The sequence below is a fragment of the Hibiscus syriacus genome, unplaced genomic scaffold (genome assembly GCF_006381635.1).
Source record: "Hibiscus syriacus cultivar Baekdansim isolate YM2019G1 unplaced genomic scaffold, ASM638163v2 tig00000765_pilon, whole genome shotgun sequence".
NCBI classification, from domain to species: domain Eukaryota; kingdom Viridiplantae; phylum Streptophyta; class Magnoliopsida; order Malvales; family Malvaceae; genus Hibiscus; species Hibiscus syriacus.
In genome coordinates, this window is record NW_024061821.1 from 166,619 (window position 1) to 184,931 (window position 18,313).

Here is an 18,313-nt window from a genome sequence, read left to right on the forward strand (position 1 = left end):
CTTGCAAACAAAATCGTTGAATAAACCCATGGAAAATGAATTCGCAGGTCCACCTAATTTATCCTCCTGCAATAAGACCGCGTTAAAGTCTCTGCCCAAACACATTGGACAATCAAGTTGCTCTATGAAGGATCAGAGATCCCCAAAGAACTCTTGTTTCTCTTAATCAACACTCAAACCATACACATTTATGAAGCAGCAAATACCGGATATACCTTCCAATTTGCCTGTGATTGCAACAAAACTTCTATGGATGTATTCCGACTGGACCACAAACTCATTCTCATTCCACATAGAAATAACACCACCATCAGAGCCAACTGCAGAAGACCACCACCGAACCACGTAGCAACTTCCCCCCAATTTTCTGTAATAACGTTGGGCGCACTGCTTCAAATTTCGATTCTTTAATAAATAGAAAAGTGGGTTTCTTCTCGTCAATTAACCGCCTTACAACTCTACCTTTAACCCTCCTACCCAAACCTCTTCCACGACACTAAGGACAACTTACCCATACTGATAAGTCCAATACCTTAAATACCCAATCCAATTAACTTCCAACTACTTCGCCCTCTCATTTGCCAAAGTTACAACTTTGTTCATAAAAGCTTTTTTCCCACCTCTAAACGTGATGCCCAACAATTCGCTGGCATTCCAACATTCTAACGCCTCCATCTCTAACTCCGGTCTTTTCGGAGATAAAACTAATACTCCTTGAACACTGCAGCTCTTAGCTCCCTTCCTCCCTGATCTCGAATAAACTCGATCGAAGAATCCACTCTTAGCTCTACCGGCAGACACACTTCTATCTGACTGCCAACACCGAACCTAAGCAGGGGGGCCATTAGGGGAAGCTGATCGAGTTTGAGAGACACTCAACTCAACAAATCTATTAGCATCAGCTCCTAACGACCTACTAGGTTTGTCTTTATCAAGCCCACTCTCAATAAAAATATTTAGTCTCCTGTTGGACCCATTAACCTGTAAAGGAGAGTCAAGTCCATTCGAAAGTTAGTGAGCTGGTCTCCGCCTCCTATCGGTTTTGTTAAAGTGAACGTGGATGGTGCTATAGACAGATTGTGGTTGAAGGGTGGCATCAGTGGGTTGCTCAGAGATGAGAAAGGTGTGGTTTTGGGATCGTTCTTAGAAAAAGTTGGTTTTGGCCCTCTTATTATGGTAGAATTGTTGGCAATGAAGAGAGGGTTGATGCTTTTCTGGAATAGGGGTTGTCGGTGAATCAAAGGCTTATTTTGAAGTCCGATAGTGTTGTGGAAGTGGATTGGATAAAGAATCCTGCTGCCACCACCCCGTTGTTCATGTCCATAGTTAAAGATATCACCTCGATTGTTGTTGACAAAGGTGTCATTGTTCGGCATGCGTTGAGAGCAGTTAATTGGGAGGCGGATGAATTTGCTAAGCTAGGGATAGGCTAATTGAATGGGATTTATTTGTTGCATTGAGTTTATTGTATTGTGGTTTGTTGGCATTTTTGGTAATTGTGTTATGTTTGCATTTGGTCGAATGTTTTAGGAGATAGTTTTTTAGTAGGGTATGGTCACTGTTGTGTTTAGGTAGTGTATTGTAGCTCATTGTTGAGATGGTTGTCAATGGGTTTGGTGGTATTGTACTCTTCTTGTACTTGGTATTTATGCAATAAAATTTTAAGGCACTCTTTTCCTCCTTCCAATGTCCGTGGAAACACTCTTGTTGCTTGATGGATATGAAGAGGGTTTTAAATGAGGCCTTCCTATTTATCAAAAAAAAATTCTATCCCAACGCCTACCATTTTCACTACCCCATTAACTTCTCCCGACACAACCTGCTGAGTTGGATAACAAATATTAAAGGAATTTAAGTTTGCAGCCATTCCATTGGAGTCATTTCTAGTTGGATACTAATTCATTATCTTAATTCCAAAGCAAGTACAATAACAGAAGGAAAAAATGAATCAGAACAATTAAATTAACGAAATTCAACGATAATTGAAATTCGAGTTTCTCAAATGTTCACATGAGAAGGGTAAATTACAAACTCCATCACTCAACTTTATTCTCAGTCCTATTTTGGTCACTAAAATTTAAAATTTTCAATTTACTCACTTAACTTTCAATTTGCAACTATTCTGGTCACTCCACCGTTAAATACTTAACAGACTAGACATTTTTCTTTTAAAATTATGAAATGGCCCCAAAACTTTCTTCATTTTTAGTGAAAAACCCTTAGTTTCGAATTTCCTTTGGTTTCTCGATAATGAAGCATCTTCTTCCAAATCCCAATGGTGGGGAGGTGGAGGAGGAAGCGAGTTGTATATCTAGATTTCACATTGATAGGATGGTGAATATTATAGATCAGAGTGATTTCAGTAATATTCCAAGGAGTCCTAGTAGCGCTCACTTGTATATCCTTAATCCTTATTTATCATAACTAAATCCCAATCAGCCTATTTTACATCTACATGAAAGACCAAAAGCTTCACCTATACCTGAATAATATACAAAAGTAAGCCATCAATATATTCCTGTCATATGTGTGGCCCAATTCAAGGAAACATAAAAAAGCAAGCCAGATGATTTAATTAAAGTAAACAATCACCTTTTTTGGCTTCTTCTTTAAGGCTATTGTCTTTGGGAAGAAAAATCATCCCAACACCAGTGTGCAACTTATCAAAGGATGGCATTCCTTGATTTTCAGCCCAGTTGTCAAATAGATCCCAAGGAATTGAAGTCATCAATCCTGAACCATCACCAGAATCATTATCTGCTCCACAACCCCCACGATGCTCCATGCAGCCAAGAGCTACAAGGGCATCCTTAACAATTCCATGTGATGCTTTATTTTCCAAATTGGCAATGAATCCAACTCCACAAGCTCCTCTTTCTGATATTATATCCTCTAAATTTGCAACCTATACAAAATTCAGATCATAAGGAGAGCAAAGTGAACGTGTGAAACAACTCATTGATGGTCACAAAGATGATGTGAGTGTAAAGAAATCAAATTTTGGAAACAATGTTAAATGAAAGATAACATTTAGATGTTCAGGAAATCACATTCCTACTATTATCCCAATGGATCCTATAAAACAAAAGGTTTTTGGTACCATCTTGAAGCAAAACCAAGAGAAAAGATAAAATATCGATAGCAAGTAAAAAAGATTATAAACAAATGAAGTTTCAAATCCCAGGATCATGTATTTCGTCATGAAGGAACAACTTATGATAGTATGACCCTCGTATCTCAAAAGGCAATAAACGGTGGAAGATACAGCCTCACTCTTTCACCCTCATACCTTGATAACACATATCATAGGGTATACGAAACCTAAACATGCTCCCTAGGTACTCAAAAAAATGAGTCACTTCACCCATGACTGAAAATTATGGGTTACACCAACATAAGCAACTACTCCTATGGTATAGCAAGCTTTGTCAGTGTTCAGCCAATGAACATTCGGAAATTCGATTGAACAATGAAAGATGTTAGAAAATCTTCGATAGAACACGTGAATAGCCAATGTAACTACTGAAACTTGAGCGTTAAGAAAGGTCTTCAATCAGTAAGCATCATATATTTGTAACAGCAAAATACCAAAACTTGTGTTGCTTATTCTATGAAATTACGTTGTTACTTCAGACAACAATAGTACATAGTATTATATGAAAAACTAAAAACTGGGTACTTTTTAAACAATACTTCTGCTTCCAAAACCCAAATTTGACTCATTAACCACGCAGTGGACGGTTTAAGTCAAAACAAGAAAATAGTAGAAAGTAAGATTGTTCGATAGTGAAATTTCCACCTTGGGTTGAGGAGCGGATGATCGACGATCAGAGGCGCTAGTAGTAGTAGCTGGAAGATGATCAAGATGGGCCCTAACAGAATTGTTGGGGATGGCAGAGTATGAGAAGCGGCGCGTAGAGCGACTGTTGAGGGAGAGGGGTAGTCTCCGCCTGGGAGTAGTGATGGGTTTGGATTTAATGGAGCAGAAGCCGACGAAGTCAACGAGGAGGAAGCCATTGTCGGAGGGGAAGAGGGGGGGATTGAGAATGGGAGATAGGGAATGAAGGTTAGCCATGATTGTGGGGGCGAGAGGGATGGGGGGGGGGGGGATGGAATATATGTGGATTTGAATGAAGAATGATAAATAAAAAAGTGTGGATTTTTTAAGAAAGATAAACAAAAACAAAATGGGTGGAGCAGCCCAGCCAAGCCACCCGCTTCCCCCCTCCCTCTCCACTGCTGTCTACTTCCTGCCTTTCCTTCCGTTCATTCGTCCGTTCATTCGTTCGTCAGTGGTGCTCATTTTTCGGTTTTAATTGAATTAATTGATCGAATTGTATTAACTCGATTAAATTAATCGATCATCAAATTAGTTCGATCGAAATATAATTAATATTTTTTTAGAATTCGATTAACAGTTAATTCGGTTTGAAACCAATTAATTAACCGAAATTAAATTTTTAATATTAAATATATTATATATAACATATAGGTTTTGCTCAAACCATTTAAAATCAATTAATTATTTAAAATCTAATAACTTTTAAACTTATATCAATATTAATTAATTAAAAAATCTCAAAACTAAATGCTCACGGTTGAACCTAAACCTAAACCTATTAGGAAAAATACATTTTATCTACTACTCTACCTCCGTAACATCTTAATCTCACGCCGTTTTCACTTTTTACCCATCTTTATCTATCACTTGTGAAGTGCTTTTTGTTGATTAATAAGTCGACATCGGAGGACAAGTTTTTTCAAAGCTTATAATAGTTAACGTCTTCAGTTCTTCATTGATTTTACAAAGGTTAAAACTTTTTTTTTTTTTATTTTCGTAAATAATATGTTTTCTAAACACTTAAATATTTCTTTGTTTTATGGTTATATTATTCATAGGGTTATACATAAGGATCTTTTGGATTATCCAACTCATTTTATTTTATTTTTTTGAAAGAGAGAATTTTCCAAATTTGATTTATAGATGAGCTGGTTCGATTAAAATTTAAAAAATTTGTTGTTCTGGTTGTTTTTTAATTATTATCATTAACTTTGGGTTATTTCTCGAATTGGTAGCATCTATTTTCAAATGTGAATTAATGTTTCTATATTCTCTTGAGTACTCTTCTTTCTCTTTATTTTATTGTTATACATGGATCATTTATATTTTAAAATTATTGTGTAAAATTAATGGTATTCTATGATCACTTTGAGCTATAATATCCATTATAGTTTCCCATTTATGCTTAGTTTAATGCACTTAAGAGTTATTGTTCTGCTTAGTTTAATGCATTTAGACTTATCTTGGAATGAATTATATCCTTCCCTCAATTCACGAGCTCATAAGTTTTTGCACTGTAAATATGAGTTGAAAGATATGCACTTTTTTCTTAATAGATACTTGTAAATTGTAATGTATTTTTTAGTTTTATATATATATATATATATATATATATATATATATGATATTTTTTGTTGTATTTATAGTTTTTAAAATAATATCTTCTTCTTGTATAGATAATGCAAATGAATTTTTTTTTGGGAGAATTCAATTGGTGTAAATGAAGTATTTTGAATATTGTTATATTGTGTTTTTTGTGTGTGTGTGTGGTAATTTCTTCCCTTACATTCCTTTTAATTTCATTAGTTAGAATAATATCATTTCATTTATTGTTTTTTATGTATTATTTGAATAGAGTAGACAATTTTAAAAAAAAATATGTGAGTTCTTAGCACAATTTTGATGATGTTTAGTTCATTAGGATATGAATAAGATTGTATTACATAAAATTGGTAATATGTTATCTTAAGATATGAGTGGTTGAAACTTGATAGATGTGGGTATGACAGCAACAGTCAACATCTTAACATTTTAGTACAACCTTCATGCACCATGCTCCATTTATTTTGTAGAATTTCAAATTAGTTGTTTTTTTTAACTAAATTAATAGATACAATTATCTTATTTTAATATAATGTTTGAATCAAATTTTAAAATTTTATTTTATAATTAGATATTATTTAAATTAATTGTAAACTGTTTTTTGAATTAAAAATATTCAATTGTTATATAAATTAGAAAATTAAAAAAAAAATCGGTTAATTTGAAAATTGATTGAATTACCCAAATTTGTTCGGTTAATAATTTCAAATAAATTTCAATCCGGTTAATGATTTAAAAAAATAAATTCGATTAATTTGATTATAATTAATTAAATTCGATCGATGACCGAATTAACCGTTTCAACATCTTACGTTGGATTTATACTTGCGTCATTCTTTCTTTGTGCGGTAATCCTATGTGTTCAGTTATACTGTTTGTGAGAGATCACTGCCTCACCTTACTTTTTTCCTAAATTATTTATTCTTATCCCTATATATATATTTAGAATTATTGTTTGATATATTTTTGAAAAAAATATTATTCGATATATCATATGTAAAAAAATTAAAAAAATAATATAATAATTAATAATATATTAAATATTTATTTATATATTTACATAAAGTAGGATTCAATTATCCAATGTAAAATTAAAAAGTTTTACACTGATTCAAGATAGTTTGATGAGTGAAAATAAACTTTTGATATTAACAGTATGAAATAAGAATATATTTACTGAAAAAAAATAATGAGTTAATCCATCCATTTATTTTCACTCATTCAGCGATCTTAAATCAATATAAAACTATTTTTCTTTTATAATATATAAATGAATCCTAGCAAATTTATATAAGTTTCAATCAGGGTATATTGTTATTTTTATCAATTCTAACCGTATACTTAAGTAATGTACCAATAATCATCTTCTTAAAAAGTAATCTTTGTATTAAAAATAAGGGTTAATTATTGGAATGGTCACTTTAGTTTTAGTTTTGTTCATTTTTTATCATCAATTTAAAAAAAAAAGGCTATATTTTAATAACTTATGTTATCGATTTATTAAAATTTAATCACATACGTTATCAATTGATATTTAGTGAAACATTTAATATGACGAAGATCATAACATCGAATTTTATGTCACAAAATAATAATAATGAGACGAAAATAAATTTCAATGATAACATTTTAGGTTCCACTAATAATTAAATTTATCACAATATTATTTTCGTGTAACTCGTTCTAGCTACTTAACATATTTTTGTCAAAAGAAATATTAAATCCAAGCAAATGGTTGAAAAGTTTTGGAGATTTTAAATGAATAATCGACAAGAGGATTTGTGATAGGGTTGTTGCATTGGAATTTACTTGAACTTTTATAGCTTCAATGCAATTTGCATGTTCACTGAAATACATGGCATTTCCATAATTGTGTATCTAATTGGTACTTTTCAATTACATGACATAATATTGTAACAATGGCTACTACAACAATTGTTTGTGAAAAATGAGGATTTCCTTAGAAACGTATAGCTAACTCAATCCATAGACTCATGGAAGACAACATCACGCTGCACGTTCACAGCTAGAAACTGCAAGTGTCTTCAGCAAAAACTTTAAAAATGAAGTCGCGAAATCGTCTCGAGTACTGCTTTGGATCCACAGCTGATATCGAAGTAGGGTCATACTGAATGGATTTATACGCATGCTCGAGTTTTTTGGTAATGTCGTAATCTTGAAGTATGTCGATGATACCGAAGAACATCACAACTTCGTAACACTCCCCCGTCCGTTCTCCGACAAGCTTTAGTTCGAGCTCTGGTTTCCTTATCGTTCTTTCGACTCTTGCCTGCATGTTGGTCTTGCCTGCATGTTGGTGCCTAGCTTGATGCTAGCCCAACTGCGATGTTCATGAGTTTCTATCAACACATGCCTTGAGTGCTAAGAAATACAAAAACAATAACTAAATTTGAAGATACTTCACCTCTTAGGGTCTTGAAGAAGTTGATCCATATCTGTTCTGGGAAGATGATGAGTTGCATCATTCTGTGAATTGCCTGAAAGGATGAATAGGGTTCGGAAGAATGCAATTTGTAATTAATGCTATGAAAATCTTAAGAAGAGATGAAAGATAACCGGATGAAGTACGTGTTTCACAAGGAATTAGCTCTCCGTTAGGTGATATTTCTCTAAAGTGAAGACCTACTAAAAGACTGTAGTCCATTGTTCTTTCTTGTTCAAGAAACTCACAATCCCTGTCGATTTGCCTGTGAAGAGAAACGTATATAAATATTGTATGTATAGTTTTCATGGTGGTTGTTAATCTAGTTTAAGAGAAATTGTATTTACCAACAAAACTCTTGAAACCATGATTTTTGTAGTTTGAATATGAAATTGAGATCAAGATCCTTAAGTATAGTAGTATTATCGAGCTCGGACTCTGGCTTATCTGTTATGCGTCCTAACGAAGACCCTTTCAAGTCGAATCGTCTATGGATCATGTAGTCGGAGCGTAAGAGGTTCCCCATGATGATGAATCGTACCTAGATCGTTCAGCATATCATTTGCTGCAACTTTTTGTGTATTTAATCATATTTTTTTACTGATGTTTTACTAACCTTTTTTTGAGCAGGGCCAGTGAGTTTTACGCTGTGCAAGCCGTAATATTTTATTACCAAGGTGTTCTCAAATGATCGACAATGGTTATAATATGCTGAAAGCATCCTTAAAAACACCTGTAAAACAAATCCATGAAGTTACCACTTTCGTTTCAGACTATAAACAGGTAGGAGGAAATTGAAACTCACTTTCGTTTCGGATTTCTTCATTGTTTTGATCATGTATCGATCATCATTTGTCAAATAGAAGAAGCTACCACTTTTACCAGGTGAGGATAGTTCCCTAAGTGCATCGTTCCCACAAATGGATATCATGTAATCTGCAGGGTCTACCTTGAACAATTTCCTCAAAGTCCTTTAACACAAAATTATAATGTGAAATTTACTTAGTGTTGAAATTGCAATCTAATCATGCATGAAACTACAGAAATATGTCTAACCTGAATACTACTGGACAATAATCCTTCCATCTAAATTCACAAGATTGATGTGGTGGAGTGTATTTACTTCCTTCTGGAGGAAACCTGGTCCAGATTTTCTCCTTGGGGTCAAATGCTGAAGCCTTGAGATCAAAACCTGTTGCTGGTGCTGGTCTTCCTACAGAATGCCTGATTCCCAGTTGCAAATTAAGCATAAGTTCATAGTTCCTGTGACCTTTGGATATTGTTTCCCCCTGTCTTTTGCCTAATTTGGGTACCTTCAAAGGCAATCCAAGGTTAAACTTTGGGTTTGTATCATCATACAACTCGTAATCCAAATCCCTTCTCACTTCTCTTAAACTATTGCCATCACCATCATTCTCCCATAAGCTGGTTTTATCTAATGGCCGCTCTACACCTACACTCGCCCTCCCGTCGACAGACAGTCTTCGCGGCCTGTCCACACCCTTTGTTGAATACCACATTACTAGTCTCTTTTGGGATGGCATGATCGAAACCCTTTCTCCGTGGCAGATTTTGCAACTCGCCAAGTCGTTATACACCGACGTTGGATCCCATTCAAGATCTGCAGCTGAAGAAGACTCGCAAGGGTAATATGTCCCATTCTGTTCATCTGGATCTTTACTCCAATTCCCTACATAAAAACTACCACCAGGCCATTGATAAGTCCCGTTTCCTTTTGGCAGGCCATCTTCCCAAAACCCATCATACTTGTTCCCATTGCTCCACACAAAAGTCCCCTTGCCGAAAATCACACCATTCTTCCACTCTCCTACGTAATAGTTCATGTTCTTCCATTGATATTTCCCATGGCCTTCTTGTAAACCGCGATGCCATTCTCCTTCGTATGCATCCCCATTCGAATAATGCATTAGGCCATGACCATGTTTCAAGTTCATCACCCATTGTCCCTTATAAGTATCCCCATTGGCTCCAATATATACACCGGTACCATCCATATATCCAGTCTTAAACTCCCCTTCATAACTAGCACCAGAGGGCCAGGTAAACCTTCCCCTCCCCATAGTTTTGCCTTTACGCCACTCTCCTATATAGATGCACCCATCTGTCCACAAATACTTCCCTTGTCCATCAGGGAAATTATCATGCCATTGCCCCGTATAATAATCCCCATTCGGAAGAATCTTTTCTGCAAAATACGGTTCATCTGATGCTTTAACACTTTTATCGTCTTCAACATCATTTTGAGCTACATTCGCCATGGATGTTATCCCGAAAATGCTATTCGCACGCTTCTTTGCTGCCTGTGTTTTGCGCATGGTGGCCTCCCATGCTTTCAGGACACTACTTTGCTCTTTGTTCATTTTCTGCAAACTCTTCTATCTTATTAACATGCAAGATCAAGGGATAACCTATAACCAACATGCATGAGATTTTGGACAAATCAAAATTGGTTGAAAAGTTGTAGGGGAACATTTTGTTGTGGGATCAAAAAGAGTCATATGGATGAACTATAACCAACATGCATGAGATTTTTGGACAAATGAAGTGATGAAGTGGCAATTTGATCTATGCATTGTTATATTTAAGTGAAGATACGTGTTGAAATGCCCGCATTAGTCTTTAGTTGACAACTTTTTCACTGTGAGTTTTTTTTCCCTAAAGAAGGTTAGGGACAGGAACATTAATCTCTCCTGCAGCGAGTCAAAGGGTGACTTATTCGTCTCCTAAAACATCTAAAGCCCTAACATTTGGAAGGGCACACGGAACTTGGATGTTTGTTTTACTATTCTAAAGTTGTAGTTCAACCAAAAGAAAAATGTTTAAATTTGCACATTTGACGTTGAAATAAACTTTTTTCAATGCCTTTATGTCTCAATAATTTTATCACATTTGATTTTTTTAGTTGTGTTTTTTATTTAAATTTTATTATGTTAAATATATTATTGATAACAAATTTAAAAATATATTTGAAAATCTAATGGAACAGTTTTAAATATATTAATTATAAAATTTAAAATAATTAAGATTAAAGTTTAAAGTTTTTGAAAGAAAAGAAAAGTCAATTATGACTTTTTCATTGGGATAGATTGTACAAAAATCAAGGGAAAATATACATCCTGATGCGTGAAACTATGAAATCTAGACATTCGTCTAATCGATTATATTGGATTGCATTACAATTTCATATATTTTACTATTTTTTGTGCCTTCTGCTTTTATTATTTAGTATTTCAAGACTGTTTTATTTAGATCGAAGGATAATAACATACGAGTTATCTATATTTTCATAATATTTAAATTGAAGTACAAATAACTATTTTATAATACGAATCTACTTATTATTAGCATTAAATGAAAATATTATTATCCAAATTAGATAATATTATTCGTATATATATATCTGCAATAGTAGAATGGATTTAAATATTCAAATATATTATTTGCTACAGCATAATGGATTTCCAAATATTATTTTCTATCTTTGTCAAAAAAAACTATTATTTTCTATATTTGATCCATCTTTGCTGTTGATGGTAATTAGATTGTGCGGATTCAAATATCTGAACTTTCAGTGAACTCTTTTAACTCCAGGAAATGCTGACCAATCTTTGGGGAACTAACAACCAACCGCTTAATGATACAATGACAGAACATTTCTTAAACCGAACATAGAATGTCTAGAAGTAAACAACCAACATTTGATCACATGAAACAGATAACTGTGCATAGAAAATAGAGGTTGCCATTACCTTTAGTAGACGTCAAAATCCTTACTCGAGCAAATCAGACACTGAAGTTCTTCGGAACACATCAACTTTAGCCAATTGTGCAGCTAAAGACTTGTTGGGGAAGATGTTATCTGCAACCATTCTCTCCCTGATTCCATAAGCTGGAGCTTTGGCATTTCTATATGCTTCGACTAGAGTTTGGAACTGTCGAAGTCGAGCAACGTATCCAGCCTGTCTCATTCTATGGAACATTTTTTCTGTATTATGGACATCACCCCTCTTAGCATACTGCTCCATCACAGCCATAAAAGAAGTATACATGGGCTTAGCTTCCTTCGACTGGCATGCCTTTTGCAGGATCGTGTCGGCCTTTTCCACTTCCCCTGCTTCCACATAAAGCTTCACGAGTGCATCCCAAGTCAATGGACCGATCTGGCACCCACTATCAGCCATTCGTTTAACAAGATCTTTCCCTTTTTGCAGCATCTTATGGTCTGAGTATACCTTCAACATCTTGGTATAATGCTTAGCGGGAAGCTTTTTTGATGTCTCTAACAGCCTGTCAAAAACTGCCTCTGATTTTTCAACTTGACCCAACTTTCCCCAAGCTTCAACGGCAGCCAGATACTCTTCAAAGCGGGGTTTTGATTCACAGACCTTCCAAATTCTTTCCACTTCATCAGCCTTTCCAAGTTCAGCATATAGAGGAAGTAAAAACTTGCAACCCCAACGATTCTGTTTTATGTCGTCCCCTTCCAACGCCTTCAAAACTTCCTCAGCTTTTTCCGTAAAGCCTGCTGAGGCATAGTGCTTAGCCAGGATGGATTGTGTAATGATGTCTGGTTCAAAACCTTCAGCCTTCATTGTCTCAACAATTTGATCCATCCCGGCTATGTCATTACATAAACCTTTCGCGTCAATTAAGATTCTATAAGTAAAGGGTGAAGGTTTGATATCTTCTTTCTCCATTAACAACAGCACATCAGCTATTTTTTTCTTGTCGTGCTTCTTATAGAGGAGTAACAGCTGGTTGCAAGCAAATGTTGTAATTGGGAATTCTAAGTCCCTCATTTTGTTAAAGACCGACTCTGCTTTCTTCAAATTGTTGGAAATAACACAGTTAGCCAACAGAGTTCTGTAGATTACCTCTCCTCTGAAAGATTTTGGGATAGTCTGAATGTAGTCTTCTGCCTTCTGGAGACCTTGTACTTTGGCAATCAAATCAACTCGAGAAGCATAATCTCTCCCAACAAAATCAAGCTGCTTCTTCATCTCCAACCACTCAAAGAGCTGCAAACAGAAAGGAAAGAACAAAATGCAATCAAGTAAAACCTACAACTTCCAAAACCAAAACCTTACACAATAGAATATTATTTCAACTTAGGCATTTAAAAATTTCTTTAGTGACACCTATATGCAGATAAACGGAATTGCCTAAATCATATTTAGTTTTACCCTCTACCACTTGCAAAAAATACAAGCTTAGTGTTTACAATTTATTTAACATTTCTTTATAAAATCTTAGTCAACTATTTTTTAAACAGAAAAAATTACCTGAATCCTAAAATCATATTGAATAGACACCTATATGCAGATAAGGTAATTTCGTACACAACAAAGTGACCTTAGTTTAATGAAAAATATACGCGAAAAAGATACAATGATAAGTCAAATCACCTGCAACGCCCTCCCATACATTCGGCGCTTGCGAAGATTGAAATTTGCTGCTGAAACCTCATCTCTGCTAATACTTTTTCCTTCCTCAACCCACTTATCAAGAACCTTAAAAATCGAAATACCTGTAGTAGAGATAATAGCTTTGAATAGTTCTGAGGTAGTTCTCCTTGAAGATGCCTTCTTATCATGGACATCCGTTACAGCCTCAAACAATTCCAGTTCATTTGAAGTAGTTTCTTCAACATCACCAGATAACTCTTCATCAGAATCCAATCCATCTTCAGTTTCATCCTTAAAATTATGATCTCCTTTGGTCTCGGCATTAGCAGGTGTTTCAAGTTCAGAAAAACCATCTTCCAAGTCATCTTCCTCTCCACTGCTTTCAGCACCAGCTTGGGAAGAAAGACCACAACTACGAATAGGGAAATCAGAGGAAGCATGTTTTGAGAGGTAAAATCTCAATAATGATAGACCTTTATCAGATATTGTTTGACAAGAACCCAAAGTAGTAGCAGTTTCTTCAATGAAGTGCCTTGAAGTTTGTAATTGAGCAGAAGCATCATAAGAAGCTCCAATGCTGATCCTTGTATCCCTGGAAACCAGGCAAAATAGTTCATGAGTCTGCAATCTTCAAAGAAAAAAAATCATGAAAAATGAACCTTATTTTCTAACTCAAAAGCTTAATGTCAAATTAAAAAATAGGGTGACAGAGAAAGAGAATGGAGACTGATGACACCCTTGCTTTCCCAACCCTTCTAACCCTTCCAAAAAACAGCTTTCTCCTTTTTACATTCTAAACCCAAATTGTTTTCCCTGTTTTTCTCAGTAATCCCATTATTGTTCCATGAAAAAGGATTTGTTTTTTACCGAAAAATCAGCCAAACAGAGGTAATGGAGGAAGAAGGTGCTATATCGGACCATCTCTGGTGCAATTAAACTGACGGGAGACAATGGAGGTGCAAACGAGTAATGGAAGGGAAAAAGTTGTGCAAGCTTCACCATATCCAAGGACGTCAACAGAAAAAAAAACAGAAAATCCCCAAATCCATGAATATGCAAAGGAAGAAGAGGAAAAAGAAGCCTTTGAGAAGAACAAGCTGGAAATTAGGGAAAAGTTGCTGAAATTAGCTACATCGACAGTGTGGCCTAAAAGAGATGTTGAGAGATTTTGGGAGTAAAGTCGTGTTTTATCTAAATTGCAGGATTCAAATTAAAACTCAACTCTTTTTCAATTTCAGTGATCAAATTTTGAACAAAACTGAAACAAAAGTTATCAAATTTGTAACTTACCCATAAAAATTTAAACAAAATACACTCTACTCATCCAAATGATATCAAGCAATTTTCAGCGGACTTTTATAACACATGAAAGTAATCGTTTTCATGTCAATCTCTAGCACAGGCTATTTAGTTATGCAATAAATGGTCAGGGAACTAAGGGCAGGGCTAATTAGTTTTACAAGTTCATTAATTTTTACCAAATAAAACAGATATATACATACATATGAAACAACCCAATACTATTTTCCTTCCCTCATTTTACTCCTTGCAGGTTTTCTCGGTAAACAAACACTAAGATGGAAAAGAGAAAAGGGAAAAAAAAGTGAAATGCAGAAAACATGTGTACAAAGTAGAAAGAGAAAGAAAAGGAGAGAGTACACGTACTTGAGCGGCTTAGGAAGTCGGCGTAGCGCCCACATGGTGAAGATGCGACGTGAAAAATGGCGAAAACCCAGACACTGTTTCAGTTTTAGAAACCCCAAAATCCTTCGGCAACCACTACCAGAGCCTTAAACCCTAAAAACCCAAGGCCTGAATGAATTACTATAAAATGGAGTAACATTTATAGTGTTGATGAGTTGTCTGTTTTCCGTATATGAAAATGGGGTAAAATACATCAGGATCACTCCACTATGGTAAATTTCTTTTTCAGTCACAACATTTCTTTTTTTGAAGGGTGTAAATTAGGGATGGGGATGGGCATGGGCGGGCGGGCGGGCCCTTTTTTTTGTTACCCTGAACCCGACCCAAAAACATATTTCCTTATACGTAGTCCTACCTCGCCTTGATAAATTTTAGTTTTTTCCCGCCTCTATCCGTCTTGATTTTTTAACTAAAACTTTGATCCCGACCCAATTTAAATATATTAATATTTTAAAATAATTAAATAATTTTTTATAATTATTTATTATATTTTAAATGATTAAAACAATATATTTTATAATAATTTATATATTTTTAATAATTAAAGAATATATTTTAATAATATAAAATTAAAATTCTTAAAATATTAAATATATTATATATATAAAAAAAGTATAAATTAACTAGGTCCGATTGGGTCGGGTCAATGATTTTTCACCTTAAATTTGACCCGACCTCAAACCTTAAAATATATATTTATGTTTGCAAATATTCATATTTGATTCGTGTTAGTTTAAATTTTCATTATCGTTGGTCGTATATTGACTTTTTGAATATGTTTGTGTTCATATATTTAGTGTTCGTGGATATGTTCGTTTAATATTCATTTAATATTTTCGGCAATCGAGACTCTCTTTTTACCCTTTTATTTGCAAGGCGAAAAATGGTGAAATGGCAAAATTAGTTCTCAATTTCTTTAAACTTCATAATTTGAACTCTAAAATACACTTTATATTCAGTTTAGTCACTATTTTCACATATTTATATTCAATTTAGTCACTATTTTCACCAATATCTTTCAACATGTTTATGTTCGATTTAGTCACTATTTTCACCAATTTAGGCTTCATGGATGACTAAAACTGGATGTGACATTTTCCCTTCATTCTAAAGGCATTGAGAAAGGCAAAAAGGAAAGGTGTAATGTTGATGTTGTATGATTCTTAATGTATCTGAATCAATTGGATAGTATATGATTTAGTAATTTTGTTGATTGTCTAGACCATGCTCTATTCCTATACTGTAAATGTATATCTATAATTTTGGAATTTAGTTATTTGCAATTACAAATATTTATTTCTTTGATATAACTACATGAACCCAAGGCTTTTAGGGAAATAACATTCCTTTTTACCACCTATATCATTTGATAAATTCTACAACAGATAATTTAAAATTTAATTAGACTAATAAATTAAATAATTGAGATCAAAGTAATCAAATAATCATTTTTAATTATTTTGGACTTGAAACAATTAATAATTAACTAAATTATATATATATATATATATATTCTAAAAGTAAAAAAATGTGATGATCTTAGTTAAACTGAAATTATATTATATAGAATGTTTAATTATAAAAAAATAATTTTAATTAATGAATTTAATTATATTATTAAAAGTGGGTTTTCAGTTAAAGTGTTTTGGACCTGGTATCTTGAATTAATTCAAGAAATAGAAAGCACCCTAACAAGGGAGGCCCTATACAACCAAGGGTAGTCGGCCCAGTGGGGCATGTATAAGAAAACGAGTTAAACTTGTGTCAATAGAATTGTAAGAAGAGGAAGATCATATGGACAGTCTCTCGTTACTTTATATTCATCGGTATATCCATGTATGGGAAGAGACTTAGAAATTTTAAATTATTATATATTTTAAAAAATTATGTTTTTTATTAATAATTTATTTTTAATTTTTGAAATCATTATTTATTTTTTTAATAATTTATCCTTAACATAAAACAATATGCCTGTATATAAGTGTATAGGTTATAACTTATATAAAAAGTTCATTTTCCTCTACATTATTTCGAACTTGTGTGTTTTTAAGAACATGGTTAGAACATAGTTGCAGTTGTATGAAACAGAATCAAAAGGTAAGCAGAAAACGAAAAGAGAAAAAAAGAAACAAAGTTCACAGGCCACTAGATCCAATCAACTTGGTTAAGCCAAAGGTTATAGCCATAGCCACCCACCCTCCAACCAGCACCCTAACCGCAGACTTCACAGTTGCTGCCTTCCCCAACACAGCACCCAACCATCCGAACACCAACAAAGCCAAACTCACCGCAGCAACCACCACACCAACCCTCACCTTATACTCCGTTATAAAAGATGCAGACAGCAATGGCACCATTGCTCCCACTGAAAACGAAAGTGCTGAGGCTGCTGCTGCTTGTAAAGGGTTTGGTAAACTCTCCTTTTCACCTTCTGTTTCTCTAGGCTCACCTCTTCGGGTTTCTCTTTTGATTTGAGCCAACTCGATGTCTAACTGCGAGTAAACCGAAACGAACTCGCCTATGGCCATGCTGCATGCCCCTGCTACCAGACCTGCAAAACCAGTGAGTATCATGACCTTAATGTCTTGTTTCACTGCACCAACACCCATCATCAGTGATGCAGTGGAGACGAGTCCATCGTTGGCGCCTAGCACCGCTGCTCGAAGCCATTGAGATCGTTTTGAGTAGTTAAAATCATTGTTTGCTTCAGGTTCCACGTCTGTTTGTCGCTCAGCATCATTCACAGCTGGGATTGTCAACTTCTGGTTGTTGAAAGATGATGCTCCGTTGGTGGTCTCCATGAGAAAGGAATGGAAATAGAAATAGTTTGCTAGAAACGAAGGAGATTATAGGGAAGATGGAGAAGTGTGAAGGACACACGCCCCTCTACAAGGCTATTTATTGAGGGAGACGTTCACTGTGTAGAGGCAAATGTGGGGTATAAAGCACTCATGGTGCTTAGCCAAAATAAATAAATAAATAGCATAGGTGAAGGTAATTTTTCATGATAATTATAGACCTCCTATTGTCGCAACCGTCTTTCGAGTGGGTTCGGAATTGGGCTTCGACTTAAATAAAACACGTTAGAGCCGCCACCGATCATTTTTTTTTTCAAAAAATAATTTGACCGGATACCTTAATTTACCATCTTACATGATCTGCGTTTTACCAGAAATATGTTAGATTTGGGAGTCGGTTACAGTCAAGCAAAGATTAACACCCTTGAACTGCCCTTTCGGTACCATTTTAATTTATCGGTTGTCTTAATTGCAAAAAATAAAATTAAAAATAAAATTT

At 34.5% G+C, this 18,313-nt stretch overlaps 3 protein-coding genes and 1 pseudogene across 3 annotated transcripts in view; all 4 read right to left on the minus strand.

The window, feature by feature from the left end:
- The window catches only part of LOC120216769 (ferredoxin-dependent glutamate synthase, chloroplastic-like), a 48,454-nt gene extending 44,379 nt beyond the window's left edge, over positions 1–4,075 (minus strand). Inside the window, 2 exon segments of the mRNA XM_039214106.1 lie at positions 2,593–2,905; positions 3,800–4,075. Coding sequence (XP_039070037.1) covers positions 2,593–2,905; positions 3,800–4,075 — 589 coding nt within the window.
- A 3,167-nt stretch (positions 4,076–7,242) lies between these two features.
- On the minus strand, positions 7,243–10,293 carry LOC120216646 (annotated as a pseudogene).
- Positions 10,294–11,547: 1,254 nt separating this feature from the next.
- LOC120216780 (pentatricopeptide repeat-containing protein At1g80270, mitochondrial-like) lies at positions 11,548–15,112 on the minus strand. Its single transcript, XM_039214115.1, has 3 exons — positions 14,978–15,112; positions 13,313–13,904; positions 11,548–12,925 (listed from the first exon to the last, which is right to left on the minus strand). The coding sequence occupies exons 1-3, from the start codon at positions 15,010–15,012 to the stop codon at positions 11,678–11,680; spliced, it is 1,875 nt and encodes a 624-aa protein (XP_039070046.1). The 5' UTR covers positions 15,013–15,112; the 3' UTR covers positions 11,548–11,677.
- Positions 15,113–17,079: 1,967 nt separating this feature from the next.
- LOC120216788 (vacuolar iron transporter homolog 4-like) lies at positions 17,080–17,867 on the minus strand. The gene has a single exon (XM_039214119.1). The coding sequence runs from the start codon at positions 17,815–17,817 to the stop codon at positions 17,152–17,154; it is 666 nt and encodes a 221-aa protein (XP_039070050.1). The 5' UTR covers positions 17,818–17,867; the 3' UTR covers positions 17,080–17,151.
- Between the last annotated feature and the right edge of the window lie 446 nt (positions 17,868–18,313).

Coding starts and splice junctions, on each gene's coding strand:
- LOC120216780 (XM_039214115.1), bottom strand. CDS start 15,012: ATGTGGGCGCTACGCCGACTTCCTAAGCCGCTCAA. Junction 13,905..14,977: donor CGACTTCCTAAGCCGCTCAA/GTACGTGTACTC, acceptor CCTGGTTTCCAG/GGATACAAGGATCAGCATTG. Junction 12,926..13,312: donor TGTATGGGAGGGCGTTGCAG/GTGATTTGACTT, acceptor TTCTGTTTGCAG/CTCTTTGAGTGGTTGGAGAT.
- LOC120216788 (XM_039214119.1), bottom strand. CDS start 17,817: ATGGAGACCACCAACGGAGCATCATCTTTCAACAACCAGAAGTTGACA.